Here is a 26,460-nt window from a genome sequence, read left to right as displayed (position 1 = left end):
GCTATCTCAGCATTCTGCAGCGCCATGCAGTACCCTCTGGTATGTTACCAGTTGGTCAGGAGTTCATCCTACAGCAAGATAATGACCCAAAACAAGTTCAAGCTATGCCAGAACTACTTTAGGAAAAAAGAACAAGGTGGCTTGAAAACATGGAGTGGCCAGCACAGCCTCCAGACTTAAACCCCACAGAGCTGGTTTGGATGAACTGGACAGAAGAGTGAAAGCAAAGCAACCTACAAGTACCACACATTTATGCAAACTTCTGCAACAGAGTTGAGAAGAACTTTCTGAAGAATATTTGATTTCCATTGTGGAAAGAATGCCAGGAGTGTGTTCAGCTGTTATAACTGCCAAAGCTGGCTACATTTTCGTTTCTAAAAAGTTTTTAAATTTTTTTTATTTGTTCTATTCTTTCCTTTCAGAGTACAGACATTAATATGCATAATTTCCAATAATAAAATGGAAAAATTGGGTGTTCAACTTTTGACCAGTAGTGTGTATTTACCCATGATCAGAGATTATTTCATCTACTTGTCCAGTATTGCTTATTCTGAATTATTGACATGATGAGATACAACATTGAAAATTTTAGGCTTTTATCTTTAACTTCCTGTTTTTCAAACAAAGCCTTAAATATTAAAATGCAAAAAAATGTGCTGAAAGTGGATGGATGTGCAATTTTTGGAAAAAACATTATCTTGGAAAGCATCAAGCTAAAACATCCCAAATACATTTCTGAATATCCTTATTTTTATGCTGTTTAAAGTTTAGGCAAATCAGAGATGGTCAAGCTGAAACTGTTCTGCAGTTATGATGATTTGAGATGGAATGACCCAGTAGCTCCTCTGTAGGATCGAACCACACGGGCCAGCCTTCGCTCAATGATCCTTCAGCATCTATAACCTTGTTATGGGTTCTTTGGAAATGTTTAAGCTGGCTATAGATGAATGTTAACTGCATTATTGGACATTTAGAAAAGAAAAAAAGGTGAATTTTCTCAGCAGCCTGGTGGAGTGTTGAGATGGTTTATTATGTCATATTTAAAACCACAATGATTACATCTCACACTGTAGAATGTAACACCATTGGTCCATATTACTGAATGTCAAGTTTACATATTCCTTAAGTTTAGGATGCACTTGTTGCAGTACTTTATGGTAATACAGTTCACATAATTATGCATTATATTTTCATTTTCTGCTTGGAAGTCTGGCAGTAGTCAATACAGACTGTGTGTTTATAGTGCTCAGCAAGTGGAATAAGTTCAGTTTCAATTACAAATATTAAAGTCTTGTTCAGATAGAATTAAAAGCATCTGGAAAAAGGGTGCATCGGTGCATAGATGTTTTTACACTCTATACGATCTATTTCAAATAGCTACTTAGCCAAAGATGTTCAATGGCTTCAGATGTCTTAAGTGTTGATTATACAGTGAGTTTTTTTCCTGATTTTAAAATGGCATCGTGAATGCAAATGTCCTGTTACAGCCTGCAGTGACTGCACAAGACAAAGAAAACTATTGTATGTTGACATATGTAACCAAATAATCCAACCTTTTTTTCCACAGAGTTACTGCCAGAACTGTGATACAGTTTTCACAAAAGGGGACTCTGCAAAGATGTCAAAATTGAACTTACCATCAGCCACAAACAACTAGTACAACCCCTTTTGAATTAGCAGGTGTTTAACAATGCTGGGTGTATAACAGTGGTTTCCAGCGATCAATCAGTGGTGTTAAGCACTGGCTAGAAAAAGGTTCTATTCTCAGGACAAAGTTCCTGCGGTGGAAACACACCTAAAGGCTGAGAGATGCAGTTGAAAACTCCAAACGCAAGTAAATGGAGCTTTGAGCTTGTGGTATTTAGTCAAATGTGCTGTTACATAAGGTGAAGAATCCAGGGTTAAATATGCTGATGTTGGCGGAAGAATGGCTCCACAGTAGGAGCAGTCTCATGCAGCTGAAGATGGAATGGGCTGAGGCAACATGATCAGGACCACGTCTCGCTCTGAAATTGTCCCGTCCTCTCCATAGCCACCAGCATCTGCTCAGCTTCCTCTGCAGTCACACTTCCCTCCTGCTGGAACACCTCTTTCAGAGCATCACACACGCTGGCTGGCATCTCTTTAGCGTTGCTGGATGGGACACAAACAAGGTCAACAGTGTTTGTTTACAGCAGTGTAGGGTGTGGGGGCTTGATATTACATATAAGCACACCAACTGACGTAAATAGAAGCATCACAAACAGCTGCAGTGTTAATCACAGCATGCATGCAAAGTGCATAAAGTGAACAAACACGTAGTATTTCAACAACTTTTCTAATCCCACATACATACACACCCCTTCATACTGATAAGCTGATATGTAGGAATGGACCGAATCTCAAAATGTAACAACAAATATCCTGGTCTAAATATGGAAGAAGTTAAGGAGTTTCGGGCCTTAAACTCACCCAGCGATGTAAAAACAGGCACTTTTTTTGGCAATCAGGTCCCACAGGAGCTCTGCGTTTTCCCTCACGTGGTGTTGTACATAGACCTTGTCCTCCTGCACAAACATACCTGTAGTCTAATTTCTTACCACACAGTTACAGCCACAGTTACAGTGCGGTTAGAGCATGCAGCTGTGTAGAGTCACTGCAAAAGGTCAGTATTAGTATTGGATCATGGGATTTGTAGGGAAGATTGAAAGACATTGATGCCACAGTGGCAGCTTAGCTAGGTTTGTGTCAACTTGTCTGAATGAGTCATTGTGCAGACATTAAAATTTACCTACAGACTTCAACACATATAACACTCAGAATGTCAGTGAATAAAAGTTCAGCCTAACAGTCTATAGAAAATGCTTGCAAAGTTGTAATCACACAACAACCAGGTGTCATTTTGTTCTGCCATCAAGTTAGGAGTTAATGCTAATTAGCAACAGCTAATATTTAAAAAATCGCTTTTTACATTTTTAGAAGCGGAAACAAAATCAACAATATGACCCTTCTCCCTACAATTGTGACACGTATAAACTGCAATATTTTTTTTTGTGTGTATCGTTTAGCCCTACTGTCGGCAGCGTTCTTGTTCATTTTTATAAGACAGTAGCAGGTTGCGGTGGCTAAAATGTGCTACTAGCTGAATATGTTATATACTGATCTTTTCAAATATCAAAACAAAAATAACTTCTTTGTTAGCAGGCTAAACTCTGTCAACCCAGGTCCCAACCACAGATGCAACATATAAAGTTTACTTTACACCTACATATGCAGTGAAATGTTCAGGATACACAGCCCAGTGGTGGTACAACATATTTAGTGGCTCTCACATTTACTTATTTGATGATTTATTTTGTCCAGCAATGTTGTTGAAATAAAGTGGAATTACTGCATTTAATGAATGAATAATTAGTACACTTAACCTCTACAGTTTAACATGTTCTGGCTTTGGTGTTTCCCAGCAGCATCAATAAAACAGAGACATCAATGCATGCTGGGAGGGCATGAATGTGAAGCAGGCAGCAGATAAAACAGCTAGTGAATGTACTGTGATGCAATTTGCTAAACAAACTGGTCAAAATGTTGATTTGTCCAGTAAGTTGGTTTTTAGTGGTTTTCTGGTTTTCTGTACAACGAACATGACGGCTTCCAGCTGCAGCTGCACTCATTGTGTTTTCATTTCTCGTATTGCACTAAAGTTAATGTTATTACTGGAACTGCAGCATAGTGTCTGCATATTGAGTATCTGTGGTGAAGACTCTGTCCTTGGCTGTGACACGGGGTTGGATGGTGTTTCTGACCTGATCTCGAGAGAAGGCAGTGAACAGGACCAGATGTCCAGCCTTCGTCATCTCCTCCCACTCTGACTTGAAGTAGAAGTCTTTGATTTCAGAGCGACAGCCAAAGAACAGGACATTGGCTGAAGAGCAGAGACATGAGGAAGTTGTCAACACACAAGTCTCATGTCAGTGTTTTGACGTAGAGCAAAGGAATTCATTTAGAGAACAGAGGACACAAAGATCTCACCAGTTTTTCCCTCAGCAATCCTCTCTTGTAACGCTGACCTAAAGGGTGCGACTCCTGTTCCAGGTCCAACCATTATCACCGGGGTGCTCTTCTCTTTAGGGAACTTCAGACCTCCCTTCTTCACCCACAGAGGCACATACACCTCTCCTGCAACACAATTTAGTAAAACACTTCAATTGTTACTCCTTTATCATCATATAGTAGTGTGAATATCCTGGGTGAGGAATCAGTAAAGCTGTTATTTTGGTAAAACGTCACAACAACTTTACAACATGGATACTTTCAAACAACTAACAAACAAGTACTGACTTATTAAGACCAAAGCTGTGTTTGAAATCATTCCCAGGTTAAGATGTGTTTAAATACCTTGTGCAGGGTCCAAAGAGGCTAGCCAAGTGGAGCAGAGGCCTCTTCGTGGTTTATACAACTTGGTTTTGTACTGGACCACAGCTACCAGGATCTGAAGCCTGTTCGGATAAGCCTGTGGAAAGAAACATCCTTTATTATGATCTCTGTATGTATGATTTTTTTACAGAGCAGTTAAATAGTTGTTACGAAGGATGAGCTACCTGGAGAGAGGAGGCGATGGAAAATGAGCGAGGCTGGATCTCAGGGAAAAGATCAAAGAGATAGTCTGCTTTAAGTTCTGCTGTGGTATGGGGGAAATCTGCCAAGACCTGCAGTAGCAAGAGCACAAATACACATAATAAGCCTCAATGTGTAGGATTTGTCTGACTTCTCCTTGGACTAACAGAACACACACACACAGATGGATGACATCTAGATACCACACAATTGCAATGTCCACAGTTTGATTTCAGACGAAGTTGAGATTTTTGTTACATTGCATTCCTTCTCCTTTCTCCCCTTTCTTACTGTATAACCAATTCTATCATCAATAAAGGCATATATGCCCAAAATAAGAAATTTTAAAGAGAATCCTAAAAAATCTTTGCTGATTATTTATAAAGCAAAAATAAAACAAGCTCATAGTTATACGCTGTGATTATGCCAGAGCAGAACATGTTTTCCTGTGGTCCAGCCCTGACTCCAACCCTGAGCAGTCACCTCCAGCGCTGTGCGTCGTGGACGGTTGCAGTAGCTGTGCAGCTCGTCCTGTCCTGCTGCTGAGCTGAATTCAGCCAGCTTGTCCCGCTCCAGCTCATTGGTGGCAAAGGTAGACAGTAGCTCAAAGAAAGAGCGACGAGGCACAGCAGCGATGTCCAGGAAGCTCTCCACCAGCTGGCGCACAGTGCAGGGCTGAGGAAGCCTGGCTGGAACTGAGAAGACAGGTCGTTTCATGAAGATGTGCTTTCCTCAGGAGTAGGTGGAGACAAAACCAGAGCAAAAAAATGAGGGTGATTTCATAGGCTCGACACAAACACTACTCTAAATGAAAGTCAGCGTTGGCTAACATTCTAAATAACACTGCTAGCAAACCTTTCAGAGCATACTAAAACAGTCCACTGTAATGTCTAATACAGTGACATCTAGCAAACTCAAATGGGTCAGCACAGTACCCATTAATCAAACATTTACAAGCATATTAATATGCACAAAGATTTTTTCTGAAGCTGAGCTACAATACTGGTTACCTGTACCTGGTTGTTTTCATTTTAAAATGCCGCTTTATAATAAAATCATATCAGTGTGAATATAACCTAAAGGGACAACTAGATGTATTTTGGCCATTCAGAGAGTATATCGTAGTTTTGGCACTGTAATGCTCTGGCCCTGCTGTTAAATAATCTTGTGTATAAATGGCACATAGAATAAATTCCTTATCTACACCTGAGCAGCTATTGCCATCACAACTCTCCAGTGTCAAAGAAAATGTTGCTCTAAACTAAACCTGACACCCAGGTGCTGCAGCATTATGGCAGCATCATACTACTGTGACAATACGCTAAACAGACACATTTCTGTATCATCAGGCTCTTCTCATTTCACTCATTTCAGTGTCCTGTACTCCTCTGTCCTCCACCCCGTCACCTAGAAATCAGTCTTGTGGGTGCCATCACAAAGAATGTCTCATTCTGTTAAATGCTTGTTGCTTTAACTCCTTTTTCCTCACCTTCCCTGCTCAAATCTCCAGGAGTTGAGGGAAGGAATTGAGGATGTACAATTAGTGAAATCAGAAGGGATTGTGTCTGGGTTCAGTGAGACAACACTACCGTCATTAGGTCAAGTTGGAAAATACAACATTTACCACTATAATTTTCATCTAGCGCACTGATATTACAAACTCTAGATTACTAATGAAAACAAAAATGAAATTATTAAAGTTATAGTTTTGATCAATTTTGGTATTTTGACTCCAGTTTGTTGTTAAAACACATAATTAGAGGAATCCCAAGGATCTGACTGCTTAAAAAAATGAATGAATGAATTACATGTGAGTAACTAATGACCTGAAATATTTAGTTGAGGGTTAATTTCCTCACAGTTGCAGAAATATCCTCAATAAAATGGTGTCAGATAAAAAATTGTCCAGAGAAACATAGACAGACACACACACATACCTGCAGTGTTGTCTGTGGCCCTGAGAGTGAACAGGGTCTCTGGATCTAACCGCAGCAGCTGACAGAAGAGCTCTACATCCTCTGGTGAGTTACAAGGACGCATCACAACAACATCACCAGCAGCAAATCTGCACAGCAATAAGTCAAAGAAGACACATAATTTTCATTTTGTATTCAAAGAAGAGAAAAAAAGTGGAGTGAAAAGTGGAAAATGTTTTCTGTATAACACCAAAACATAGTTCATACGTAATGTCATTGTTGTCATTCTGACATGCTGGAAAAGCTCGAGATTAATTACTCAATGTTGGATCCAGTAATGTCAAACTCGATGTGTCTCACATCCTGAAAGTGTGACAGCTCCGTAACTCTCTTATTGAACACCACTCTAGCAGGAAAGGGATGGGACTGGGAGGGGACCGTTTGATCCATGGGAATCCTGAGCCTGTCATCTATCTCCTCTTTCACATCATCCAAGAAGTGGAAAGTGTACGTTGGAGGGAGTCTGCCACACACAAAACACAACAGCCGAACAGGAGTTAGCAACAGCCTTTTCAAGTACACAAGCAAAACAAACTTCAATCAAAATGTGCAACCACAAAATGAGATGTTTTGAATTAAGTGGACACTCACGGTTCATCCTCTTTCAGTGGGATCACTTCAGCTAAAGATGGGTACAGAGCGAATACCTTCTCCCAAAGTGATGCGAGCCACGGATCAATCACAGCATCTGACCTGTGTCAAAAAAACAGACTGTGAGGTAAGCAAACAAACACTACATAATGCAGCTCTCTACTTAAGATCTGACCAGTAATACCTGTTGCATAACATTCCAGTTCTCCTACTCTTTCCCTTTCTGTTGTGCTTATGAAACAATAAATCTCACATGACAACAATCGTGTCAAACTCACAACTCTGATGCCCTCATTTTGAGACACTGTTTAACTTATAAATTGGTGATCATTCTTAGACTAACACTGATGAAAGTCAACATTTTAATTAACAGTAGCATAACTGCAACTTTAAAAAATGGAATTGGCGGTAATAAGTGACTGAAGGCTGCAGAGTGGTATGACATGAATCCTGATTTTTCTCCCCAGAATTTGTAACTTGCAACCATTATTTGAAAAATTTCTGTATGTTTTTGATAAAATTGTCTATTAAATATCCATTTTTATCTGATTCTCCTGTTACTGATGGACAATTATGATTATTTTCAGAGTAATTAATTGCTTCCTTTGAATACTACAGCTTTGTTTAAGCAGTTACAGATCATATTCCATCATTTTCAGTTTTCTGTAGAGCAGATTATTCGACCACAACAGAATAATGCTTTCAAGACTTAGGGCGATGGTGGATAACAAGCAACACATACAAAAGTTGGGACCAGTTGCAGTATATACACAATACTGTGTGAAAATAAACACAGCATCTGGATCATCTAAAACATTATAAGGCAAAAATAAAAAGTATAAAATCCATATAAATCAGAACAAATTGGCCTCTTTTTTTTGTTTTCACAACTAATGGCTTCATAAGTAAGAGAAATACCTGGAAATAAAAGCTGAAATGTTGATCTCTTGTCTCCTATTGTCAAACTCAAATGTTTTCAGTCTAGAGCAAAAATAAAGGAATTGGCCTCACTGCTCCAACACCTCTGGATTGGAGTGTATCTGAAAATGACTGTCCTTAAGGTAGTGTTATTGGACCTGAATCAGCACCAAAAATAAATCCTCCTTCCAGCTTGAGGTAATTTCGAGGAAAGGTCTTAATTGGACCAAAGGATGGTGCCACAGTGTGTAAAGTGAGTAAACACAGGCAAAATAGATTATGGCTTGATTATTGAATGTAATCATCACTATGATTACATAATAACAGAAGTAATTAAGTAAGTAGTAGTAGTAGCAGTAAGTAAATAAGATTGTTGTACGATGTTCAAAAATGTACAGTAGCACTTGTCTTTGCTTCTGCATAATACCTATATTTGAGGAGCAAAATTATATTAAAATCCTGCAGAAAATGCAACACAATATATGAAATGACAACGCATCCTCTGTAGCTAATTAATTGTGATGACAATGTTTCTCCACTATCTTCAGACGTGTTGATACTTACCCCAGGTCATGCTGGTCATCTGCCAGCCCTACAGGGAGTAGCACGCTGGCACCCAGCTGCAGAAGCCGCTTATGAAGCTTCTTGGCCACAAAATTGAATCTAAAGCATGAAACAGTTTATACATTTACAAAAGCAGTTTCAATGTGTGTTGCTAAATCGGTAATTTTTAAAAGGACTGACTTGGGATAGGACGAGTCCCCCAGGCCCAGTACTGCACAGTCCAATCGACCCAGAGAGCCAGCAGGTAAAGACTTCCTAAAGAGAAACCTCCAGAAGTTCTTTGAGGAAAGTATACATTGAAAGAAAAAACACGTCAGACGTACACACATGTATGTATGTATATTTCAATCTTTTTTTTCTCCTTTAGAAAAATCTGGCTGGCATGTTAGCTCCTGCTACTCTAGTTTATTAACTACCCCTGATAAAAATCAATATCCTTTAGTTTAAGACTCACTAACTTGGATCAAAGCTACCATTAATCAACCACATGAATATACCACTAACAACTCCACAAAGAAGCACACATCTTTCCTCCACATCAATTATAATACTGAATGGACATGTCACCAAAAACTAAAGTAACTACATCGTGTCCTCTTTTGTTATATGACTTTTGTAACACGTTTATGTGGTTTATTACCTTCATATTATCAGGAGGGTCTCCTTGGCCAGTGGTGGAGCAAACAAAAACAACCAGAGTCTCTGAGATCAGGTTGGCCTGTTTGATGAGAGGACACACGTCGGTGCACTGTGTGGTTCTGTGGTTCATGTGAAGTTCTTTTACATTTTTTAATAAAAGCTGTCAATCACTCTCTGTTCTCTTTTTCACAGCTGTTCAGCCAGTTTTGTTAGTGACATGCAGCTCAACACAACAGTTAGTCTGTCATCCAGAATGTAAGCAAAATGCATCTCAGGATAAACTCTGGTACCAGAACACAGGCAGCATTGTGTTGTGCAATAATATCATCATTGTCTTTCAACTATCTTTGTTATTTCACATTTGTTTAAACTCCAACCAAGATGCCACTACAATAAAATAAGGCCACCTTTTTCTCCTGCTCACATGATACAGCACCGGTCAAAAGTTTGGACACATCTTCTCATTCCAGGTGACTACCTCATGAAGCTGACTGAGAGAATGCCAAGAGTGTCCAAAACTGTCATCAAAGCAAAAGGGGGCTGCTTTGAAGAATCTAAAATATAAAACATATTCTAGTTTGTTTAACATTTTTTTGTTTACTACATAATTCCATGTGTGTTCTTTCATAGTTTGGATGTCTTCAGTATTAGTCTACAATGTAGAAAATGATTAAAATAAATCAAAATCATTGAATGAGAAGGTGTGCCCAAACTTTTGACTGGTGGTGCATGTCACAACGATGAATCAGAAATGCTTCAACAGGTTTTTTCTCATCTTTTGCAAACTGTAAATAAAAAACACAAGAAGATCTATTGACATTAATGATGGCTCAGTTCTATGAAATATACACTCCTGAACAAAATCCTAAGACTGGGGTGAAAATTATAAGTATTCACATTTCGCACTGGTAGATCCTAACCATGTTGTAAGTAGAGGTTCAAAATGCAAAAAGAAGAAACAGGAACAAGAGACAAAAAATAGGGAGGAGGCAATTTATTGAAAGCTGCATTTTAACTCAAACAGGCTGCTCATCAGCTGATCAAAAGATCATAGACCATAAAAAAAACACACAACAGAACTAAAACTGGGAAAAAAGGACTCTAGGAGGGTGGTTGGAACGCTGCTCCATGTGGTGAAGATGGCTTCACGAAGGGCATCCACTGTCTGGAACTGATGTCCATTTTTGTAAACTTCCCTTGCCATCCATCCCCAAATGTTCTCGATTGGATATAGATCAGGGGAGCATGCACGATGGTCCAAAAGAGTGACATTATTCTCCTGGAAGTAGTCCTTCATCAGGCAGGCGTTGTGAACTACAGCACTGGCCTGTTGAAAGGCCCAGTCAATACTGCGTAGACAAGGTCCTCAGTCCAGAGGGATGTCCGCTTCAACATTTCCACATAGCCAGTCGCCCTGCACAACCTGAAGTTCCATTGTTCCATTGAAGGAAAACGCACCAGTGGGATCTCCTTGCCATTCCAGTAACGTTGGAAATGATCAGGACCATCCAGGTTAAATTTTTTCTCATCACAGAATAAAACTTTCCTCCATCTTTTAATGTCCCATGTTTGGTGCTCCTTGCAAGGTTCAAATGGGCAAGTTTGTGGGATGGGAAGAGACATGGCCTTTGAAGTCTTATGGTTATTGGGCTGCAGTCAGCATCAGTAAGGGCCTTAATTTGGGTCAAGGATCAGCCTGTGTCTTCATAGACAACCCGTTGCACCCTCCAGCTCAGTGCAGATGAATTTTTTTTTGGGTCTAGCACTTGACTTTGCTTGTGCAGCTCAACAATCCTATCATGTTCAAAGACAGAGAGCTTTTTTGCATTTGCCATCAGGAGGTCATGACAGTGTGAATACCTGACAGGAAATGTCATGAAAGTCAGATTTTTGTGCAGATCCTGCCTTTTAAAGGCTATGGTCTAAAGTTAGTTTAAACTTAAGTTAGTTTTAACTTAAGACCATGGTTACAATCCACCAGCGCAAAATGCGAATACTTGGAATTTTCCCCCCAAACTTAAGATTTTGTTCAGGAGTGTACCAAGAAGCCTCTCCTATGAGCCAAACACGTTCAGTATCAAACCTGGCTCACCTAAATGGAATACAGAAATCTTTAATGCTGTTAATTACACTTGCTATGAAAGAGGTTTATATTAAATCAAATCTAGCTTTATTGTCATTTTGCCGTACATACAACAGTAGTACAGGCAACACAAGCGAGTGTTTCTCCAGGATCCAATAACTTAAAGCAATTAAGTTAAAACATCAACATTTATGCAAATTTATATAATCTTTTTATGTATAATTATCTGCACAAAATTAAACAAAAGTAATTTCAGTAATGGCATACAAAACTGCATATTCACCAGACATACTTGTGTGGAATAGCTACAGATATGGAAATACAACGGTGTCAATCAACTTTGTCTTCTGTATTCGTATTCACACTTTAACTTGTTTTATAGCACTTATCCAGGTTGCTTTCTGCTGACTAGATTCTTGTTTTTGTTGTATATACTCTCAGATGTATGTTGCTTTGGATAAAACCATTTGCTAAACTAAATTATAGAAGTGTATTTGGCAACAAGGCCTCATTCACATCACACCTCATGTCCTCTCTTTAATTCACCAGGAAAACAATCTTTCAGCAGCCTGTTCATCAGATATGTTCAGACCAAGACCAAGGAAAATAATTTGACCATGGTGTTATGGAACGCAGAGGAAAGTGGAAGGAGCAGTGACAAGATGCTGTGATGGACTGGAAACCACTCTGTGACTGAAAAACGTGGTAAAACCACCACAGTGTTCCATACAATTACAAATAAATTCACTGGGGACAAAGGGCAATCCTCAGCATTGTATGTCAAAATTTTCACTTTATTATATCATTTTCGGATTTCTTCATTTGATGTAACATAATGTGGCAGTTTTTTAAACAGTATGTAAAATATGCAGAACTGATAATAAATACACCGGGAATTTGGTAGTGACTGACTGAGAGAACAGTTCAGGAATTTGGAAGAGCTACACTGCCCTCTGCTGTGTGAAGAGTTTTGACAAACTGAACCAGCTGTAAAAGCAAATTAAAAAAACAAAAACACAGTAACTCCACACTCACCACACTGTAGCTATCCAAAGGCAACACTTTAACTTGCATCCGCCTTCTCTGCGCCTGCCGCACGATCCTGTGTGCCGTGTCTTGGGCCGTACCCATCTGGCTTCCATACAGGACGAGCAGAGAAGGACTTGACATGATGACTGAAAGAAATACAATCACAATATGCACCATCGTTTCAGAAGAACACAGACTTGGAATACTGAATCAAAAGAATAAATAAACTAAACATCCTAGAGCCACAAAAGAAAGCCAGTTACTTGAAGAACAAAGAAAAATACAATCAACAGCTCTTTTATGAATCTAGTGAGGCCGGCTGAGCCCATTATTCCTATCGGAATTGCACAATTAATTGTTTGATAATAATTATTTTTTAACAGTCATCTTTATGGGTCATTCACTTTTATCATTTGTCTTATGCAGACAAAACTGCCAGAAGTGCACATGAATTCATATACAATGTACTGAACTTTTTTATGTGACCCTAAATTGATTAAAATTTGGAATGGTTGTTCAAGTTGTGTTTTCTAAATTGTTAATAAAACTCTGAAGAAAGTCACTAAATAGCATATGACAAGTAGATTCAACATATTCATGTCAAAGTGTGCCTTTAGTTTCTTTCATCTGGCTGCGGGTTCTGGATCAAAGGCACATTAGGTGACTGGGGGAACAACCCTGTGGTTCTCGTATGATTTTCATGTATTTTCCTTGTTGAAAAAGTTACATCTACATCATTGTAACTGTGTTGCATATGGTCTCTTCGCCGTGTGATAGAATATAGTTTATTTTCAGATACCGTATTGTCTGGTTTTAATCGGCTCACTTATAACATATAACTATTATTTTACTGTGACGTGTTTTGGTCAGAAATGTTTTTTTCTCGGGGCACAACGGCCTTGACCTTTGTCATACACATTTCATTAACTTGTAAAGTACTTACTACAATCGACAAAACCTAACAGGCAAATTTGTATATCCACTTGGTCTTCTTAATGTACAACTTTAGCTACTTAAGTTGCCATCATCTGTCATGAACCGTGCCATTGTGTGGCTAGCTGCTAGGAGGTTAGCTAACTAACCGACTAAAAATATGGCCAAATATTTTTGCTCGTATGTACTTTTCTCGTGTAAGAACGGCACATATCACCAATAAACAAAGGACCAAGCAACTTACCGCAGCTGTCTTGGTCAACAACAACCTGAAACGTTAATAAGTGTGACTTATATCTCCACTAAGAGACGCTAACAGCTCCTCATTCTGACCACCACCGTTACACTTTACGGCAGAATCGATACGCGCTGTGATTGGTTCCTGCGCTGACGTGAGGCATTCAAATACTCAGAAGAAAATCGAAAATTACGATTCTACTGAAAAATGCGTTCATGGACAAACAAATCAGAAAACAATTTCTACATCAAAGAGTACTGCAACGAGCGAGCACTGCAAGCCCACTACGCACTACTTGGACTTTACTTTAGCCATTTAATTTTTACAAATTCAGATCAAATCAAATTTATTTCTAAATTACATTTTAAACAGTATGTGTTGACCAAAGTGCTGTACATATTATAGGTGCAAAAAGCAAATCAGACAACAGGATGAAACTTCAAATACTATGATCAACAACACAAACAGAGCAGTGACTTTTATAATAAATTCCTAAAAAAAAAAAAAAAAAACTTTAAACAAAATACTAAAAATATTAAGAGCACTAGAGCAACCACAAATCATGAGATTTTCCCAAAAAATGTAATTCAGAGGGCCTATTTGATGGAAAGAGGAAGGCTGCTCCAAAGGTTTGCAGCTACTACAACAAGGGCACAATCTTCCCTGACCTCCTGGTTTTGATGATGGAACAGTTAGCAGTGGCTGTTCTGAGGATATAAAATGTTGAGAGGTAGAGCAGGGTCAGAGAAGTTCTGAAATGTATCCAGTGTCAACCCATGCATGGCTTTACAAAAAATAAATAACCTTCAAATTGATTCTGAATTCAACATATAGTCAGTGAAGCCATGCAAGTACAGGAGTAACTCATTCCATTTTTTAGGACCAGTTGGGAGTCATGCAGCAGCTGCAGGTGAAGCAGAGAGCACTGTTCATTTCCTAGGTACAGAGGGTTACCTTAAACTTTCCTTGAGGAAACTAATGCAGTGGTTACGGTCTTAATGTCATTCAGACAGACAATGAATTTAAGTTGCAATTGTCCCTCAGTTGAAAGCAGTACCCCTTTACCATTGACTATTAATATTTTAGTACCGAGTCAGAGGTGGCATATATATTCCTGCATGAGCATGTATGTTTACTGCCAGTAGCTCTAATGATTGTACTCACTGTGGATTAAAAACACTGACTTCTGTCTGCCTGTCTAGACAGCATCACAGGCTTGACTCACTGAATAAGATATTATTCACTGTGTTTCAGTGAATAAATGTGAGCTCGATGAGAAAAGGAAAGCAGGATGCACTGGTCATTTAAATGTCATGACATGTCAGACAGCTCAGCTAACACAAGGTCAGTCCATGAAGTAAACTGGCTCATGAGGTACTTTACATTAATATGAACATATGCGGTTTTACAGCTCCAATTCAGTTATTTATGTGAGCGTTTATAAAAGTTTCCTCTGTTTTTGTTCCTGTCAGAGCTCTCTCCAAGAAGAATCAGATCAGGATCAGAAACCAGGTGAGGAGCAGTACTATGATTACAGAAGGCAGATATGGATCGTATTATTCTTGTGGTGAGATGAAAAGGTGAGTCAAAGAGCAAATCAAATTCAGTTTTATTCTATTCATTTGTGTTGTGCCCTATAACAGAGGGTATCACTATTCATGTGAGGTGACAGCTCCAACCACAATGGAAATAAAATGTCTCTAGTGACAGTGTGTTGTTACAGGTACATAGTAGAATATCCTGAATCATCATTTTTTCTTACAACACTCATTTCAAAATCTTTGCAGGAGAAGAAACAGTCAGAGGATTGTCCAGATGTGCAACAATGGAAGAATCAGCCCCAAGATGAGCTGAGAAAGAAGACAAGGAACAGCTCCAACAGAGAAGAAGAACCAGCCAGAAAGAGAAAGAAGACCAGGAACAGCCCAGACAAGCCCAAAGGTAACAACTCGAACTAAAATGTCTCCACAGATACTGATACAGCTGTTCAAAAGACATTCTGTCATGCTGCAATAGTTGCGGCTCCAAAAGATGCACATCACACAGCACAGGTTATATTTCAGACAAACTCTGATGTTATGATATTAATACTGCACTATTTCTGTGTTTATCTGCTTACCTTTGTGTTGTTTGTTTGTTTCAGCTGAGTCCAAGCAGCGAGCTCTGATACCAGACTGAACAGTCTTCATTTAAAGATGCTGGGATGAGTTCACTTCACTTATTTGCTCTAAACAAACTAAGCAAAAAGAGAAAGTCTCAAATAAAAGTTTTCTCTTTGTTTACATCTTTCACATTACGGACCTTCTTGTTGTGTTCAGGGGACATTGGGTTAATAGACAAGTGGCGTGAGATGAATCCAAAAGTGACAGACTATACATTCAACTCGCATTTTCACAACTCATATTCCAGATTGGACTATTTTTTATTCCTAAACAATTTAACAAACATTTTTTTTCACTCTGTCCAAACCTGTCAAGTAGACTCTATTGTGGTATCTGACCATGCCGCTGTACATTTACAGACAGACCCTGCACTTACCATTTCTAGAACCCTGATCTGGAGATTCAGCACTTCACTTCTGAATAATGATTCCTCTTGCACTTTCATTCTTAGTGGTTTGTCACAATTTTGGCTTGAAAATAAAAACTCTCCAGTTTCTTCTGCTGTGATATGGGATGCAGCTAAGCGTGGACATCTCATCTCTTATACCTCTCATCAGAAGAAAATTTTGGAGAATAACAGAAAAAGTCAATATGGATCATACTTGCCACATTCAGAAATTACTGCTCTTCACTAAACAAAAGTATTATGAGTTTGGTAACAAGCCTAGTCAATTACTCTCTTATCATTTAACAAAACAAACTAATGATCGCTTAATTAACAGGATAAGGACGCCAGACGGTGATCTTTCAGATGACTCTCTTACTATCAAAAGAACATTTAAAGATTTTATGCTCTTTCTACAGCACCCAAAAGGTGGAATCCAACATCACTTCCTACCTTGATAGCATTTCGTTACCTATAGTCACAGAACAGGATCGCACCGACTTAAATGCAGAATTTACACCAGAGGAGGACTGGGCTCCAATCCAGGCCATGCCTAATGGGAAATGTCCAGACCCAGGTGGTTTCCCACTAGAATGTTTCAAGAAATGTTGGCCTGAGATTCACCCAATCCTCCTACCTGCAATTAACAAATGATATGCCACCATCTAGGTGATATGCATCCATTAGCCTGCTTTTGAAGAAGGACAAAAACCCCTCAGGTTGCTCATCCCACAGGCCCACTAGCTTATTGAATGTGGACTACAAAATAGCCACAAAAGTACTGGCCCTCAGACATGAGATGTTACAATAAGCAAGGGAGCTCAAACGCAGGAAACGAGCAGACACACTGGTGTGATGTTAAGGTGTTTATTTACAGGACTGTGAGCCGACTACAAGTCGAAGTAGGAACATAACAGCTGGCATTAATCCTAGGAAAACTCAAGAAAGGCGTTTGACTACAACTAGTGGCGAGGAGGACTAAATACTAAGCTAAGGGCACAAACTCACGGTGGGTAATACCCAGGCAAGAAAGGCCAATTCTAAGATTTTGCGATTTACAACTATAACGAAACTACAGGCTCACAAATTACTTAGGCTATTATGATACAAACTATAATTTCAACTACTAAGGCTTTTGAAACAATATGAAGCAACTCTATAACTATCAGAAACAGATTTCAAAACAAATCAAATAGCTGATGCTCCGACTGGGCTCTAACTGGAAACCTCAGGGTGCACATGGTCCAAGGCAATTGCAGCGGCTGGTAGGTTATGGTGAGAACGCCAGGGGGTCAAGTCGGCTCTGGTGAGTGAATCTCTGAGGCAGAAGGAACCAAGAGAGAGAAGCGATGGAGAACCCAGGTGAGTCCAAGCAGGATCAGGTGGCTCTGGAGAGGCTGTGTCACAATCCGGCAGTGAGAGGTGAGTGGCATCTGGATTTATTGCAGTGTGTGAGGCTTGATTGGCTGCATTCCATCTGCTCCTGAACCGGCTGATGATTGTGATGATGTAGAACACCTGCCGCTGCAATTACTCAATGGAAAACCTAAAAAGGAAGAAAGGGGAGGAGAGAGAGGGGGAGAGGGCACTATCTGGGCCTAGCAGCTGCCAACCTGACATGAGAAAATTCTTCCAAAAAATTTGGCAGTCTGTAGACAATGTACGGCGTGCACTTAATGTCATACATCATCTCAACCCTAGTACAGTCCCTGCATTCATTATTTCTTTAGATGCCGAAAAGGCTTCTGATCGAGTGGAATGACCTTTTACATTCTCAGTACCTGAAAAATTTTATTTGCTATCTAGCTTCATTAAGGTAATTAAAAGTCTTTACTCAGCCCCAATAACCAATGTCAATACAAACAGCTTGTTATCTGAAGGGGTGGTAGACAGGGGTGCCCTTTATCACCTTTATTGTTTACAATTTTAAAGTTATTATATCTAACCCTGACATTACTGTTATTAATATGGACAGGAAAAACCATGTAATTTCCCTTTTCACTGATGATCTTCTTTTATATTTATTAAATCCTGAAAAATCTACCTCTGCCTCTGACCTATTTGGGAGTAATTACTCCCCTTTCACTGAGAAAATTAACTACAATTTAAAGAAATGGTCATTTTTACCTACTTCCCTCCTTGAGAGAGTTATTGCCGTAAAAATGAATGTCCTCCCCCGATTAAATTATCTATTTCAGAATCTTCTTTGCTACTTGACCCCTGTATTCTTTAAATCTCTGAACACGAGTATCTCCCAGTATATGTGGAATAATAAACACCAGAGGGTTAAGCTTTGAAAACTCACTAAACCAAAGGAACTAGGGCGTCTTGCTTTGTCTAATTACCAATTCTATTACTGGTCGGTCCAACTCAAACTGATGACTAACTGGTTCATGAATAGGCACGATTTGTTATGGATTGGTCTTGAGTCCCTAACATGTTATTTTATTAAGCTAGTATCTCTCCTATTTATTTACAATTTTGAGAAAGTATAGTTTCTTGCCAATAATATAATTATTTACAATACACTACTAGTGTGGAGGAATGTTATCTCTACTCAATCTCCCCTGTCATTAAACCCTGACTTTCCACCCCGGGTTAGAAGTAATGGGTTGAGGGAGTGGATTCCTGAGGGTATTTTAGATTTTACAGGACTGCTCACCTCCGACTCCTTAAAGCCATTTGAATAAATTAGGACAGAGTCTGACATTTCCTCTAAAGATTTTTTACAAATGTCTCCAAATTCGTCACTTTTTTTTGAATCCCTCTTGCGGGAGAACAAATTTCGTCAGAATTTGACACACCTGGAAAATACCCTGGTTGCGGCTAAATCCCTGAAGGGGATACTTATGCTATACTAGCACACTATGACAAACATTTTATATTGTCTGCTTCATTTTATTTCCTAAATCAGATACTGGACAATGTTTTTGAGACAGACACGAAGTCTGTCTTAACAGTTCTTTTATTCCTTGCTAAAAATGTATACTATTATGGTGGTCTGCTCCTGAAGTCCCTACAGTTGTTACACTATATTGCCAAAAGTATTCGCTCACCCATCCAAATAATCAGACTCAGGTGTTCCAATCACTTCCATGGCCACAGGTGTATAAAATCAAGCACCTAGGCATGCAGACTGCTTTTACAAACCTTTGTGAAAGAATAGGTCGCTCTCAGGAGCTCAGTGAATTCTAGCATGGAACTGTGATAGGATGCCACCTGTGCAACAAATCCAGTTTTGACATTTCCTCGCTCCTAAATATTCCACAGTCAACTGTCAGCTGTATTATAAAAAAGTGAAAGTGTGTGGGAACGACAGCAACTCAGCCACGAAGTGGTAGGCCATGTAAACTGATGGAGCAGGGTCAGCGGATGCTGAGGTGCATAGTGCGAAGAGGTTGCCAACTTTCTGCAGAGTCAATCGCTACAGACCTTCAAACTTCATGTGGCCTTCAGATTAGCTCAAGAACAGTGCTTCAGCAGAGAGCATCACGGAATGGGTTTCCATGGCCGAGCAGCTGCAACCAAGCCATACATCACCAAGTGCAATGCAAAGTGTGGGAATGCAGTGGTGTAAAGCACGCTGCCACTGGACTTTAGAGCAGTGGAGATGCGTTCTCTGGAGTGACGAATCGCGCTTCTCCATCTGGCAATCTGATGGACGAGTCTGGGTTTGGCGGTTGCCAGGAGAACGATACTTGTCGGACTGCATTGTGCCAAGTGTAAAGTTTGGTGGAGGGGGGATTATGGTGGGGGTTGTTTTTCAGGAGCTGGGCTTGGCCCCTTAGTTCCAGTGAAAGGAACTCTGAATGTTTCAGCATACCAAGACATTTTGGACAATTCCATGCCCCCAACTTTGTGGGAACAGTTTGGAGCTAGACCCTTCCTCTTCCAACATGACTGTGCACCAGTGCACAAAGCAAGGTCCATAAAGACATGGATGACAGAGTCTGGTGTGGATGAACTTGACTGGCCTGCACAGAGTCCTGACCTCAACCCGATAGAACACCTTTGGGATGAATTAGAGCGGAGACTGAGAGCCAGGCCTTCTCGTCCAACATCAGTGTGTGACCTCACAAATGCGCTTCTGGAAGAATGGTCAAAAATTCTCATAAACACACTCCTAAACCTTGTGGACAGCCTTTCCAGAAGAGTTGAAGCTGTTATAGCTGCAAAGGGTGGACCGACGTCATATTGAACCCTATGGATTAGGAATGGGATGTCACTTACGTCCATATGCGAGTCAAGGCAGGTGAGCGAATACTTTTGGCAATATAGCGTATGTGGTTATCACATATTTCAGCTTTGATCCCTCTGGAAAAACTGATTTATGATCTGAATTATCAATCTGAAGACTTCTGGAGAGTATGGCAACTGTTGCACACTTTCCTGCAAAAGCTTTAATTTTGCCTTTGTTGAGCATTAACTTCTACTTTCCTTTACACACGGACAAAATTGTTGGTACCCCTCGGTTAATGAAGGAAAAACCCACAATGGTCACAGAAATAATTTGAATCTGACAAAAGTAATAATAAATAAAAATTCTATGGAAATTAACCAATGAAAATCAGACATTGCTTTTGAACTGTGGTTTAATAGAATTATTTCAAAAAGTAAACTCATTAAACAGGCCTAGAAATGACTGAAAATAATGTGACCATAGGGACATGTTCAATCAAGGTGTGTCCTCTAATTAGCATCTCCCAGGTGTCCACAAACTTTTAATCAGTCAGTCGGTGTATTTATAGGGTTACAAGTAGTCACTGTGCTGTTTGGTGACATGGTGTGTACCACACTAAACATGGACCAGAGGAAGTGAAGGAGAGAGTTGTCTCAGGGGATTAGAAAGAAAATTATAGACAAATATGTTAAAGGTAAAGGCTATAAGACCATCTTCAAGCAGCTTGATGTTCCTGTGATGACAGTTGCCCACATTATTCAGCAATTTAAGATCCATGGGACTGTAGTCAACCTCCCTGGACGTGGCCGCAGGAGGAAAATTGATGACAAATGGAAGAGACGGATAATACGAATGGTAACAAAAGAGCTCAAAACAACCTCTAAAGACATTAAAGGTGCACTCCAAGGTCAAGGTACATCAGTGTCAGAGTGCACCATCCGTCGTTGTTTGAGCCAAAGTGGACTTAATGGGAGACGGCCAAGGAGGACACCATTGTTGAAAACAAATCATAAAAAAAGCCAGACTGGAATTTGCCAAACTGCATGTTGACAAGCCACAAAGTTTCTGGGAGAATTTCCTATGGACAGACGAGACAAAACTGGAGCTTTTTGGCAAGGCACATCAGCTCACAGACGCAAAAATGAAGCATATCAAGAAAAGAACACTGTCCCTACTGTGAAACATGGAGGAGGCTGTGTTATGTTCTGGGGCTGCTTTGCTGCATCTGGGACAGGGTGTCTTGAATCTGTGCAGGGTACAATGAAATCTCATGACTATCAAGGTATTCTAGAGAGAAATGTGCTGCCCAGTGTCAGAAAGCTTGGTCTCAGTCGCAGGTCATGGGTCTTGCAACAGGATAATGATCCAAACCACACAGCTAAAAACACCCAAGAATGGCTAAGAGGAAAACATGGGACTATTCTGAAGTGGCCTTCTATGAGCCCTGATCCTATTGAACACCTGTGGAAGGAGCTGAAACATGCCATCTGGAGAAGGTACCCTTCAAACCTGAGACAACTGGAGCAGTCTGCTCATGAGGAGTGGGCCAAAATACCTGCTGAGAGGTGCAGAAGTCTCATTGACAGTTACAGAAATGGTTTGATTGCAGTGATTGCCTCAAAAGGATGTGAAACAAAATATTAAGGGTACCATCATTTTTGTCCAGGCCTGTTTCATGAGTTTATTTTTTCAAATAATTCTGTTAACTCTTGTGTGCGGTCACTGTCTCAGTGGGGGTGTAATCGCCCCCAGGTTTCTAGGGGACCAGACATCCACTTCTTCAGAACGTGTTTTTTATAAATTATTATTTATGACTGCCGTACACATATGAGAGGGGGTATAATCAGCCTCAAAGTGGCTAGAGAGTCGGCCAGTAACCCATCGTCGATAGCAATGACGACGATAGCGACAACGATGATAGCGACAACGATGATGTGACGATAGCTACGAAAGCGGCTACAACGACAGCAATACCAACAGCGATGAGGAGGACCAGCAGCAGCGACAAGGGCAACAGTGACAACAGCAACAGCAACAAGAGAAACACATACCGATCTCAGACACTGCTGCGGAGCTGCCGATGTTCCACAAACTGGCCTGGACATGCGACTGGGGGGCTCGGTTCTCGATTGTCTACAAGGTAATGGCGTCGAGCTGGGACAAGCTAACGATTTCGATCGCGGTGGAAGGAGACAACCTTCGGGCCAAGGCCGCTGCGTACAAGATCTTCGACTCTCCCTCGCTGCACCCGCAGTATTACAAAAATTTGGTGAAGCTGAACAACCTGTGCGCCCAAGCCAGGAGCACTCTAGGCATGGCCACAGGGGAACCCCGTCCAGAGCCTTTCGACCAGTCACTGCTCATGGACCTGACCGAAGAGCAGCTGGACCTGTGTTTCTCGGGGAGATTGCAGGCGACCTCGAGTTCAAAGTCAAGGTCAATGCCCAGGAGTGCTGCCCGGAGGGAACCAGGCGCGCTCTGGATCGGGATGTCGTAGACATGACCAACATAGGCAAAGCTATGCAAAATCACATGGTACATGCTCATGATGATGACCGAGAGCAGATTTGACCCGTTTGACAGCGACGAGGAGAGCAGAGACGAGAGCGACTTGGTCCAAGAAGAAGAAGGAGGAGGAGGAGGAGGAGGAGATGAAAAGGAAGAAGATGAAGAAGAAGAAGATGAAGAAGAAGAAGAAGAAGAAGAAGAACAACAACAACAACAAGAACATTTGGATGATGTTCATTTTGTCGTTATCGTAGGATAATGTTATTTTTTACACCGACAAATCAAAGAAAAGATGGTTTTACCTTAGCATGTTTCAACTGCAACTGCAGTCTTCTTCAGAGCATCATCCGACGTGTGCTGAGGTGTCCTTTTTTATCAGGTGACTGGTCTGACAGATCGAGAGGAACGAGGGTGTAGGCCCCCTTGTCCTGGTTCATGGAGCGGGCGAGCTGCTCCATGAACCGGGACGAGGGGGCCTACACCCTCTCGCATACCTGGGATTCCATCCTCCAGAGACCACCGGACGGCGGGGGGCGGGCCGGTCTGACAGATCTGTCAGAATCCTGGGAGAGGGCTGCGCGTCTTGTACGTGCATCCTCTTTCCTGTTCCTGGAGCCGGAGGGCTACATCAGTAGCATGGTTTGGCGTGGATTTGCGTGGTAGTTTTGAGACGCTGGCTGTCGAGCTTTCGCTATTTCCTGTCATCAGAGTCGGGCCGTATTCTGGCTGAAGGCTGGGAGCCGGGCGTAATAATTCGCATGCTGCATTGAATTCCTGAGTGATCGAGCTGCATTTTTTTGCGGCTGTCTCCCCTGTTGCCTGACAAGCCGTGTCTTCACTGACTGGCGGCTCTATCCCCTGAAGCGGGCTACTGCTGTTCTGTCTGCGGTTCATCGCGGCAAGCGCTCTGCTCATCGGCAGCTGTTTTCTTGTTTTCTTGTTGTAAGATGTTTTAAAAAAGAACAACGATCTTGGTGTGCGCGTGCCTCTTGTCCAGCACGCCTGTTATTGAGACTATTGCTATTATTATTAGTGTTGTTGTTATTATTAGTATTAGAATTTTTAGTATTAGAAATTTTTTTTTGTATTAGAATTATTAGTATTAGAATTATTAGTGTTAGTATAGAGCTTGGGATTCTTTATTAGTTAGTTTTGTTATTTTTTATTGTTTATTTACTTATTTGTTGTGATTGCATATTTAAGTTATCCATTTATTCTTTTTTTGTAAATTTTGTTTTCCTTTTTTTTTTTTGGCTTATTGGGTTGACTGGGCGAGGGACTAAGTGGTGCATGTTGGCATAATTGGCCTTGGTGGTGACCTCCTGGGCCCAGCCTAGTGTGGTGTTGGGGCAGTTTATTTGAGATCTATGTAGGCGTGCCTCGTTTTCCCGTGACTAACAGTTTGCCGCTTTTTCTTGGACAGGAGCTGTTGGGCCAGGTGGCTGGTGGCTGACTGATTCCCTCGGCGGTGGTGGTCCCTTCACTCCCTGTACAGTAGTGCACTTGGGTGTCCGTCAATGGTTTTGTTTTGTTCACGTGTGGTGTGGTGTGGTGCATCAGGACCCTTCTTCCCTTCAGTTAGTCATCTCTGCCTGGTAACCCCTCAGCCCTGTGCCTAGCGACTGTGTTTCGGTGGCAAACTTAATTACGTCAGGGGGGCCCCTGGAGGATTAGATTAATACTGTGCCACTTACTACCAGGTTATGTCTTGGCATCGCCACCAAGGTTTGTTTTAGAAAGAGTGTACATTTTTAAATATTGTTAATAAATTTCATTTTTCTATACTTCAAGTGGAATCGCATCAGTCTCCGGTGTCTCTCGTACCTGTGTGACCTTTCTTTTGGTCTGTATTGGAGTGGTGGTCCTCCCTAAATAGATCTCCTGGGGGTGAAACTCCCCCAGGTGGCGTTGTCGGACACGTGATAAATAGCAAACATACATCTAACCCTCGTAGCCTTGCCACATATATATATACACACACACACACACACACACACACACACACACACACACACACACACACACACACACATATATATATGTGTGTCTCATATCCTATTCACATAATCGGCTTCATTATGTGAGGGAGCTGTGATAGGGATGCATGTGCCATCTATGCAGCTAATCACACTGGGAAATCCTAAAAGAAATAAAATAACTAATCCCAGTCTGAGGTTGCAGCATGATGCCATTAACAGAATATGATTTAAAATTAATTTGACAGATCTCTACATCATTCACCTGCAATCCTGTGGAACTCCTCCTTGATGGCTCTGACAGGTTTTTGTCCAGGGATAACGACAAAAATGACTAAAAGTCATTTCAGGGCCAGGCACACTTTTCTGACCGTCCTGCATACAGTTGCCTTAAATGCTCTGCATCTCCGAAATTATAAAAAAAACTTCCATTTGCAAAGAAACGCAGCGCAACACACAATATCTGCTGAGATGTGAGAGCATGACTGCGGTTGGTAATGTTGCAAATGTAAGGACAGATTAGGTTGTGTATGTAGATTATGGACTGTGACGTGAAGCGGTACCGCTCAAAAAGATAATTGTCCGGAAATGCGAGAACATCTACGCGCGGTCCGATAATCTCCCGACGAATATTTAATTCTCTGCACAGTAATGCTGCTCCTTCATCTACTGGATCGTTGATAAAAGGACATGCCATTTTGACACACGGCAGAACGAGACTACGCCAAAACTGGCCAGCTAACTGAATGAATGAATGAGGAAATCAAATAGCGTGTGTGACTGAAAGAGGGCGCAGACAGAAAGAAACTCGAGGTTTACTGAGAAAAACCTGGTCCCGACCAGGTTAGAGTCATAGAGTCTGTTACTACGGTAACTGACCGAGAGTTTAAGTTATCTCTCTTTGTGAAACAGGCTAGAGTTACCCCTCTGTCTCTGGTTTGAGTTACCTCCCTTTGTGAAACGGAACACCCTGATTTTCATTCCCTTCCGGGTTAACACACTCAGTGTTTTCACTAAACCTGCTTCGTGAAACAGACCCCAGAGTGCGTCTATGGTTATTCTGTTTTGTCTTTTTGTGTGTGTGTGTGTGTGTGTGTGTAGGTGTAGGTGTGTGTGTGTTTTCTATGTTTTTATGAAAGAAAGAAAGAAACACGATAGCCTGGTCGGTCGGGCAAAACGAAAACCAAACCACAGAGAAAAAAAAAGCAATACCCAGTCGGTCGGGAGGAAGAAAAGCCGGTCGTTGGGAAGCGGTCGGTTGGGGTAAACGAAACAATAAAAACATGACGGTAACCCCCACCCGACCCCACCACCTCCTACACGTGAGAGACATCGACTGGATCTTTTCCCTTATTCGCGACCATGGGGCTCTTCTCAGACCCGGATAGTAGGCCACCAATAGAGGATACAACAAGCAGATGGGGATTGAGGATGAGCAGGAGGAACAGGATAATATGCTCATGCTCAGACCCTGCTCTCGGGACCCGGGAACTCGTCGGAACAGGGGGATACCCTGAGACTACTGCTGCTACTGCAACAGTAACAACAACAACAACGACAACACAAAACAACGACAACAAAAAAAAACCTCGAAAACAAAAAAAACCTCGAAAACAAAAAAAAACCTCGAAAATTCGTCAGGAACAGGGGAAACGAGACTGCTGCTGCTGCTGCTACCGTGACTA

General features: G+C 41.0%; 1 protein-coding gene across 2 annotated transcripts; it reads right to left on the bottom strand.

The window, feature by feature from the left end:
* Positions 1-1,009: 1,009 nt before the first annotated feature.
* On the bottom strand, positions 1,010-13,666 carry ndor1 (NADPH dependent diflavin oxidoreductase 1). 2 transcript variants are annotated; one of them, XM_023286074.3, is made up of 15 exons: positions 13,571-13,666; positions 12,400-12,539; positions 9,283-9,360; positions 8,823-8,920; positions 8,643-8,741; positions 7,161-7,262; positions 6,829-7,032; positions 6,531-6,658; positions 5,077-5,288; positions 4,578-4,685; positions 4,375-4,489; positions 4,009-4,155; positions 3,783-3,901; positions 2,452-2,546; positions 1,010-2,133 (listed from the first exon to the last, which is right to left on the bottom strand). In XM_023286074.3, exons 2-15 carry the CDS (start codon positions 12,532-12,534, stop codon positions 1,989-1,991), a joined length of 1,785 nt encoding a protein of 594 aa, XP_023141842.1. In that variant the 5' UTR covers positions 12,535-12,539; positions 13,571-13,666; the 3' UTR covers positions 1,010-1,988. The 2 variants fall into 2 exon arrangements, with proteins under 2 accessions (XP_023141842.1, XP_054875053.1); XM_055019078.1 differs by lacking the exon at positions 2,452-2,546 and having other exon boundaries at positions 1,994-2,133.
* Positions 13,667-26,460: the final 12,794 nt, after the last annotated feature.

Source organism: Amphiprion ocellaris, chromosome 17 (assembly GCF_022539595.1).
Source record: "Amphiprion ocellaris isolate individual 3 ecotype Okinawa chromosome 17, ASM2253959v1, whole genome shotgun sequence".
Classification (NCBI taxonomy): domain Eukaryota; kingdom Metazoa; phylum Chordata; class Actinopteri; family Pomacentridae; genus Amphiprion; species Amphiprion ocellaris.
This window is presented reverse-complemented; position numbering and strand designations above follow the sequence as displayed.